Source organism: Drosophila suzukii, chromosome 3 (genome assembly GCF_043229965.1).
Source record: "Drosophila suzukii chromosome 3, CBGP_Dsuzu_IsoJpt1.0, whole genome shotgun sequence".
Taxonomy (NCBI): Eukaryota; Metazoa; Arthropoda; class Insecta; order Diptera; family Drosophilidae; genus Drosophila; species Drosophila suzukii.
This window is the reverse complement of record NC_092082.1, coordinates 7,333,069-7,341,504: the sequence shown is the minus strand read 5'-3', so window position 1 is coordinate 7,341,504 and position 8,436 is coordinate 7,333,069. Positions and strand designations below refer to the sequence as shown.

The following is an 8,436-nucleotide window of genomic DNA, read 5'->3' as shown; positions in this document are numbered from 1 at the left end:
CACAAACACTATTCTTTTAATTTTTAATGCAATTTTAATTGCGACTTTTCAGCGCGCACTTGTATGGGTTGCAGTACATTAATCCACGTCTTACACATTGCCATAGTATCTGATGTCTAAGTTCAGGCTGTTAAAAAAATCCATGCGATTTGGGAATCGAACTCGTGCGATTGGCGAACTAAACGGAACTGAACTGAGCCGAGCCCACACCAGTAACGGTAAAGAACGATGCGTGGGCGAGGACGACGACGATGCTGCTCCTTTGGTGGTTACTTGACATCTGTTCGGGGTCCTTTCGGGATCTCGAGCTATCGGCTCGGCGAAGAGCTCCCCAATGCAGGAGAACTTGACGTAGGTTTAAATTCCAAAAAGGGGGATGAGACTTTTATACCGCTTACCAGGACTCAGAGAGAAAATAGAGAGTCCAGAGAATAATGTCCTGTCCACTTCTATGGTGTCAGCTGTTTACCAGGATTTTCCCGATAAAATGTTTAAACTTTACAATTTTTAAATTTTTGTGAAAATATTACAGAATCCGGTATAAATATATTGCTGTTTTGACTATAACCATATCATGTAAAACAGCTATTTATCTCTTTCACCCTCAGAACCCCTAAACGAAGTGGTTTTTAAAGAATATTTTATAATAAAACATAATATTTTATGGTAAAACATTGTCAATACATAAGTAAAAACAAAACAAATCTAATTTAGGATTGATTGTAATAATAAAAAATGTTTAGAACATTTTTTTGCAACGGTTTTTTATTAAAGATAAATAAATAACGAATTTTGTGGTGCTATTTTAGCAACATGATCTGGTCACACTAGAAATTTGAAACATATGATGAAAACCTTAATGTATCGATGTTATATCGAGGTTTTTGCCAGCACTAGATAAAAGTAAACAAAAAGGTAAATGTTAACTTTACAAAAATTAAAGCTATTTTTTTTTATAATCAATGTAATACACTAACATATGCGCACTATATTTAAGGTTAATAGAGGAAGTAGTTTACCTGGGAAAGTGCATTTGAACGTAATTTAAACTCTACTGAGGAAATCCTCTTAATCAAGGATTGGCAGAAATGGAACCCCACCATTCTTACGCCCAAGTAAAGGAAGAAGCCGTCGAGGAAGAGTTCCTAGATGAAGACGAAGAGTTAAGCGAATTTATTTTCGATGAGAAACCCCGCCATTTCGAAGCTATTGAGGTCGATCTGCAGGAGAGGAAAGATTTTGAAACTTCCAATTGTGAAAGCCATGCTGTTCTGGAATCTTTAGTGAATGTCGGGGAAGAAGGTTCAGGAGGGAATGGGGAATGGATCCACGCTCAAGTGAAAAACGAACCTATTGAAGATGAGTACCCGGAGGAAGATGTTGGATTTGATGAAATGTACAGCCAAGTGAAAATTGAGGATGGTTTTGAGACTATGGGCTGCAGTGATAAGCTTTTACAAGCAAGAAAAAGACCTATACCGAAAGAAGCCCCCGACCTAAAATGTCTTTACTGCCCGAATACCCATTCATCCATACTTAGGAGACACCTTACAACAAACAGACACACAAAGGATAAACCGCACCGCTGTTCCTATTGCCCAAAAAGCTTTACACACGCAAATACTCTTAGTCAACACATACGTACACACATCGACGGTCTTTTCAAGTGCCCACAATGTTATAAGACGTATTCCCACAAGTCCACTCTTAAGAACCACATCTTGAAGCACAGTGACTTGTCGGAGGAGTACAAGCGTTCTTATTGCATAAGAAGTCAATCAGAAAATATAACATATAACGTCTACCGACCGAAAAAGTGTCCTCACTGCCCTGAGATATTTAGTCGAAACTCGCTTCTTACAAAACATTTTCTTACTCATAAGAAAGTGGGTCCACACAAATGCTCTTTTTGTCCCTTGTACTTCGATAATGGCGAATACCTAGCCAATCATGAAAAGACTCACCGGTAAACGGTCTTGTTAATCTGGGTTAAATTATTACATGGGCCTTAAAAATATTATTTTTAACATTTCAAACCGATAAGTTCAATATTATATAATCATATCATTTACTGAAAATCGAAAAAAGATGTACTCGGTATTCTTTGGGAAAGTTCCATAAACAAAGTATGTTACATTCACAAGTTTAAAATGTTCGCCCAAAAAACCGTTTCGCATAAAGCAGATTGGAAAACAGCTCTGGATTGCTAGTGTTTCAAAAAATTAATGTTAATCTAGTTGTTAATACATGCTGTAAGTTGCAATTTCGGTTTTATTAAACCACTTTAATTTATTTGTATTATGGTACTGACAATTATTATTTGGCTACAAACCTGACTTAGGTGTAAGCTTGAACAAAAATATATTTGTTTATAAACAACGACTAAATGGTTTATCATCAAAAAATTATATTGGCGTTTGGAAAGCGGTTTAAATCAACATTTCTCTTAACTTTCCTCGTTAGTTCAAAACACTAAGCTTAATGTTTATTGCTAGAAACTGGGATTTGTGTGCAGTGTAGACTGTACACTAAGCACCCTATAAGAAGCTTTTTCACCCGATAAGAGAACAATTTAACCGATGAATACCGATGTTTCTCACGACGTTATCTCCCCATTTCTCACTCTTAGAAAGTTGTTGTTATAGCAGTCCGACTCTGGAGCCGGCAGAACAGTTTAATTCTTCAGAAAGATTGGAAGTAAAGTAAAGTGGAACCGGGTTCATAATATTCCAGACAACTCTGTAGGGAATTCTCCGGAATGCAAGTGTTTTTAGCTTTTGCCCTGCTTGCAGGCCTAGCTTTATCGGGTGAGTACAAACATTAGATTGCAAAAAAGGTTTTGCAAAACAAAGAATAATTGCTTGTGCGTGTGTGTGTTGAATAAAACGAATGCATAGAAAAAACAAGTGAGGGCAACGTAGTAGCATTTTAACTAACCTTACAAAATTTAAAATTCATGAATTTAAAAAAAAAGGAAAGCTTTAGATTGGGATTTGTTTTCTTTTTGGGAAGAATTTATTGTTTTAATTAAATTAAGCAATTTTTTGTGACGCAAAGATAAATAATTTTAAAATTAGGTAGAAAAATTTAATTTAAAAAAAAAAATTGTATATCTTAGATTTTAATAATTATTCGCCACTTGTTAGACACATTAATTGCATTAATTTTAATTATTCAAATGAAGTGCTATTCAAAGTACACATATTATCTTGAACGAAGCTGTACATTGGCGATTACCTATATACATATGTATGTATGTATGTCACCAAAGCAATGGCGTGAGCTCAAACCTTGATGGCCGCCCTTTACCGTTTGTTTTTGTCAAACTCCCGCTTATTTTCTCCCTTCTCTATCTCTCCCTACTTTCGCCGAAAAAATAGCTGATGCCACGAATCCGCCGAAATGGGATCCCAACTATATTGTGAAAGGAACCCTATACATTCCATACGCCGAGATCGCAGAGCCGTTCTACGCCTGGTATGACAAGAATACTAAACGATCCCGCATCGACTACTACGGCGGAATGGTGAAGACGTACCAGCTGGCCGGGGAGGGACAGTACGGAACCCTGCTGAAACTGGCTCCGATCACCACCAAGACGGAGGAGAACAAGCTGACCTGCCTGCAAGTGAACGGTACCGCCGACCAGTCCGTCGAGATCCAGAGCATCCTGCCCGACGCGAAGCCCTTCAGTCTGGTGGGCACAGAGAGCTTTTTGGGCTACACCTGCGACAAGTTCCGGCTGGAGGAGACCATTGGCCAGAAGAAGAACGTCTATACGTTGTGGGTGAGGTACAAGAAGTCGCCGCACTATCCCTCCAGTCGCATGCCCATTCCCGTGCGCTACGAGATGCGGGGCTATAACACCCTGCTGGGATCCCACTACGATCATTACTACCTGGACTACGACAGCTACGAACATGATGATATCCCCAACGAGGTGTTCGAGATCGATGACAGCCTGCAGTGCGTTGGATTCCCAGGTCCCGGCACCGGTCACTATGCCACCTTCAATCCCATGCAGGAGTTCATAACCGGAACCGATGAGCATGTGGACAAGGCCTTCCACCACTTCAAGCGCAAGCATGGAGTTGCCTATCCCAGCGACAAGGAGCACGAGCACCGCAAGAATATTTTCCGCCAGAACCTGCGCTACATTCACTCCAAGAACCGAGCCAAGCTCACCTACACGCTGGCCGTGAATCACCTGGCCGATAAGACCGAGGAGGAGCTGAAGGCTCGTCGTGGTTACAAATCCTCTGGCGTTTACAACACCGGCAAGCCTTTCCCCTACGATGTGCCCAAATACCAGGATGACATCCCCGACCAGTACGATTGGCGACTATACGGCGCTGTCACTCCGGTGAAAGGTGGGTGCAAGTTCTAATTTTAATTATTTACTAAGGAACCGTACATATATTATACAATAATCCATGGCAAGTCAGCCAACTATTTCATCTTACACCAATTTAATTATACTTTTGATCTTTGAACTCCTTTCAGATCAATCTGTGTGCGGATCCTGCTGGTCCTTCGGCACCATTGGCCACTTGGAGGGCGCTTTCTTCCTGAAGAACGGCGGCAATCTCGTCCGGCTTTCCCAGCAGGCCCTGATTGACTGCTCCTGGGCCTTCGGCAACAATGGCTGCGATGGTGGCGAGGACTTCCGCGTGTACCAGTGGATGCTGCAGTCCGGCGGAGTGCCCACGGAGGAGGAGTACGGCCCTTATCTGGGACAGGATGGCTACTGTCACGCCAACAATGTGACCCTGGTGGCTCCCATCAAGGGATTCGTGAACGTAACATCCAACGATCCCAATGCCTTCAAGCTGGCCCTGCTCAAGCACGGACCTCTTTCGGTGGCCATCGATGCGTCTCCAAAGACATTTAGTTTCTACTCGCACGGAGTTTACTATGAGCCCACGTGCAAGAATGATGTGGATGGTCTGGATCACGCCGTACTGGCAGTTGGATATGGAAGCATTAACGGAGAGGACTACTGGTTGGTGAAGAACTCGTGGTCCACCTACTGGGGCAACGATGGCTACATCCTGATGTCGGCAAAGAAGAACAACTGCGGTGTCATGACCATGCCCACTTACGTGGAGATGTAAATGAACCCGCACTTTCTTATTTCTTATCTTATGTAATTTTTTCTATTATCACGCCCCGAGGGCGCTAAATATGCAATAAACTTCATGAACTCTTTTGTAATCCATGTCTTTTGAGTCTTATCGCTATTGCGGTTGGTCAGAGATGCAGCTAAGTATAGCTTTGTACTATAGTCTTGTGGTTCCAAGATGTTGCTTAAGTATTTACTATTAGTTGGTTGCGATAAGCTTAGAAGGCAATGACCAGTGCTCTTTTGATCTTTGTGCATGTTGCAAAAGTTTTATGGGGTCCTTGCCATTGCTTCTGGAAATCAAGTGTTCAGAAACTCAATGCAGCTTACTTGATTTTTATCAAAGGTACTAACTGCCAAAAGATGTATTTTAATTTATTCCTTGGGATGTATAATATCAATATAAATGTGTTTGATTACAAGCTATTGACATATTGTTTTAAAAGTATATAATACTTACCCAGAATTGCTTAATTTATATAAATTATATTTCAAATATGATATATAATTTACCTTAACTCAAATTTTTAAATTTTTCGCCCCTATGCCTAACCTTTATCGATTAAATATTTTGCAGCCCTAAAATGGCGCCAATCGGTATTTTTATACGGTCGCAATACGGTCTTCCACTGCAGTTCTTTCTTTCAAAAAATTTGATTCCGGCCTTCATTGCCAAAAGTCAAAAAAAAAAAAAAATAATTAACTCGACGCGAATTTAGAAAGCGAATCATGGAGGATCTTGTGAAAATGTGCCGCGTTTGCATGGGCGAGTCGGAGGAACTGCTGGACATCTACGACAACAAGAGCTTCGGAGACGGGCTGACCGCCGAGCTGAAGAAGACCAAGGAGCCGGAACCCACGCCGGCCGACCTGATGCAGAGCTGCAGCTCTGTTCCGGTCTCTTCCGGCGACTGCTTCCCCCTGAAGATTTGCGAGCCGTGCCTGAAGAAACTGCGCGACGCTCTACTGTTCAAAAAGCGCTACGCCAGGAATGTTGAGTGCTTGGGACGCGTGAAGTCGGAGAAGAAGGACCAGGAGACATGCGATCTGCTGGAGGCCGAGGACTGGAGTCTGGTGGATCGCATCAAGGACGAAGACGAAGAAGGGGACGAGAACGACCTGCAGCCGGCTGCGAAGAAGGCCAAGCAGCAGGAGGAGAAGCCGCGTCCCTTCAAGTGTCCCGACTGCCCGAAGAGCTTCACCGGCAAGGCTCAGCTGACCATGCACAGCCGCACCCACTCCAAAGGAAAGCCAAAACGTCGATCTATTAAGTAGTACCCAGTCCGGACCGCGAATCTTTAGGTTAGGCGCTTGACAAGCCAAATGTTCAATGCATGTTTATAACATTATCATGTTGCTACATGTTCAACTGCATTCGACGTCTAGATATATAAGAGAATCATCTCGTTAACCACATTATGACATACACAAACTTCCACGAAACTAACTCTTAGCCTTGTTAAAGAGAATTTCATTAAGACATGCTAAAATAAAAACATGTTATGATCGGCTTTTATAAGAACTAATATTAAAATGACCAACTATGTACATTGATACGAGTGGATTAAAAATGCTTAATCTGTAACGAAATACTTTGGTTTATTCTTGAATGTTTTAGGTAAGCGGTACTACTAGAGACCTCATATGTGGTAGTTACATTTAGACATTTTTAAAAGTTACATTTAAAAATCTTTAATAGGAAAAAAACTCTGCAAGGGTTTCAAAGCAGTTTGAAAACAAAAGATATTGATTTATTGTTGTACAGAATGGAAGTCACTTAAAGCTAGTTAATGATGAGTTTTGCACTAGCTGCAAGTTTTTTGGCTGTAAAGCTATGAGAATTTCGAAGATGTACAATATTTAAACTTTGTTTTAAATGGCTTTCCGCACATAAATGAGAATTGTATTGACGGTCTAACACTATCCTTAAATATAGATTCACACAAAGATCTTGTTAACTCGTTTACACATTGTGTATTATTCGAAAAAAAATCATTCGAGCAACATTCTTTATATATACATATATAGTATGTACTATAAGAAATAGTAAGTATATTAACGAATAAAATAATAATATGCCAATGGGCATGCCACTTATTCTATGTTGATAAACAAGTAGTGAAGTGAAAGACAACGGAAACATAATAATGAACGTCTTAACATCTATGCATCTTAAACTTTATTTGTTTTCCTTCGTTGTTGCGGCTGGAACTTTACTCCTGTATGAACGAACATATGTTTCTGCAGGCTGTTCTTTTGTGAGAACCTAAGCCCGCAATCGTGACACTTGTACGGCCGTTCGCCAGTGTGAACCCGGATGTGGACACGGAGTTGCCCGATTTGCCGGAAGCGGTTGGGGCAATGCGGACACTGGTAAGGACGCTCACCCGTGTGGAGTCGTATATGGGTGTGCAGATTGCCCTTCTGGGCGAAGGATCGCGGACAGTGGGGGCACTTGTACGGACGCTCGCCCGTATGAACACGCATATGGGTCTGCAAGTGTACCTTATGCACGAAGGACTGATTGCAATCGAGACAAACAAAGAAATCGCGTCCCTTCTTGACCTTGCTCTTCTTTGAAGCCGGCCAGTTTTCATCATCGTCGTCTTTGGCGCAGTCACTTTCCGGACTCCAGGACTCACTTTCCGAATAGGACCTCGCCCTCTTCATGGCAGTGCGTTTCCCCTCTGGCTCTTGCTCTCCCGACCTCCTCACATTGGTTTGCTCCTGCGTGTCTAGCGACTTGTACTTCATCTCCACGAGTTCTACTAAGAGATGTTCCAAGCCTTGAGGTTCTGCAGGTTCTCCATCCTGGACGCCGGACTCGGGTTTCTGCGAATTATTGCCTCCAGACTCCATTTTCAGGCGATCCTCGATGCTCTCCAGCTCCTTGATCATCTCTAGCATCTGGTCAAAGTACTGATTGCTCTTCCGGCATTGCCGTCTCAGCCGGAATGCGTTCCTTGTGGCCTCCGCGCACTCTACGCAAATAAACTGCGGCTTTCCATCCGCCCTCTCCACGTTACATCCGGTGCACTCCTTTAACATGGTGGCCAATAGCGGTTCCTGCCCCTGATCCCTTCGGAGGGCGCACGACTCCGCGAACAAGTCTACCAGACAGTCGGATTCGTCCCGGCAAACGCGGCACATTTGCGAAAGGTCCATCTTGCTGAAATTCGAGATGATTCTAAAAATTCCAGGAAGGTTGGAAGATAAGCACTATCCAAAGCCAGCTGCGAAAAAATACTATTCATCAAAATATACCAAAAATACCAAAACTGCATTTCATTGTTTTTTTTTTTATTTGCTTACAT

General features: G+C 42.2%; 3 protein-coding genes and 1 long non-coding RNA gene across 4 annotated transcripts; 3 read left to right on the top strand and 1 right to left on the bottom strand.

Annotated features, from left to right (window-relative positions):
- Positions 1 to 820: 820 nt before the first annotated feature.
- Positions 821 to 1,460, top strand: LOC139353079 (uncharacterized). The gene is made up of 2 exons (XR_011604214.1): positions 821 to 915; positions 998 to 1,460. It is a non-coding gene; the product is annotated as an uncharacterized lncRNA (long non-coding RNA).
- Positions 1,461 to 2,645: 1,185 nt separating this feature from the next.
- On the top strand, positions 2,646 to 5,214 carry CtsK1 (C1 family peptidase 26-29-p). Its single transcript, XM_017079372.4, has 3 exons — positions 2,646 to 2,807; positions 3,381 to 4,370; positions 4,504 to 5,214. Exons 1-3 carry the CDS (start codon positions 2,759 to 2,761, stop codon positions 5,112 to 5,114), a joined length of 1,650 nt encoding a protein of 549 aa, XP_016934861.2. The 5' UTR covers positions 2,646 to 2,758; the 3' UTR covers positions 5,115 to 5,214.
- Positions 5,215 to 5,750: 536 nt separating this feature from the next.
- On the top strand, positions 5,751 to 6,712 carry LOC108012408 (zinc finger protein Paris). Its single transcript, XM_017077768.4, has one exon. It carries the CDS (start codon positions 5,852 to 5,854, stop codon positions 6,395 to 6,397), a length of 546 nt encoding a protein of 181 aa, XP_016933257.3. The 5' UTR covers positions 5,751 to 5,851; the 3' UTR covers positions 6,398 to 6,712.
- A 582-nt stretch (positions 6,713 to 7,294) lies between these two features.
- Positions 7,295 to 8,368, bottom strand: LOC108012407 (zinc finger protein Paris). The gene has a single exon (XM_017077767.4). It carries the CDS (start codon positions 8,285 to 8,287, stop codon positions 7,295 to 7,297), a length of 993 nt encoding a protein of 330 aa, XP_016933256.3. The 5' UTR covers positions 8,288 to 8,368.
- Between the last annotated feature and the right edge of the window lie 68 nt (positions 8,369 to 8,436).

Bases quoted from the DNA above. Each gene is read 5' to 3' on its own strand.
- CtsK1 (XM_017079372.4), top strand. From the start codon at position 2,759: ATGCAAGTGTTTTTAGCTTTTGCCCTGCTTGCAGGCCTAGCTTTATCG. The intron at 2,808-3,380 runs GTGAGTACAAAC...CCGAAAAAATAG, and splicing joins TGCAGGCCTAGCTTTATCGG to CTGATGCCACGAATCCGCCG. The intron at 4,371-4,503 runs GTGGGTGCAAGT...AACTCCTTTCAG, and splicing joins CGCTGTCACTCCGGTGAAAG to ATCAATCTGTGTGCGGATCC.
- LOC108012408 (XM_017077768.4), top strand. From the start codon at position 5,852: ATGGAGGATCTTGTGAAAATGTGCCGCGTTTGCATGGGCGAGTCGGAG.
- LOC108012407 (XM_017077767.4), bottom strand. From the start codon at position 8,287: ATGGACCTTTCGCAAATGTGCCGCGTTTGCCGGGACGAATCCGACTGT.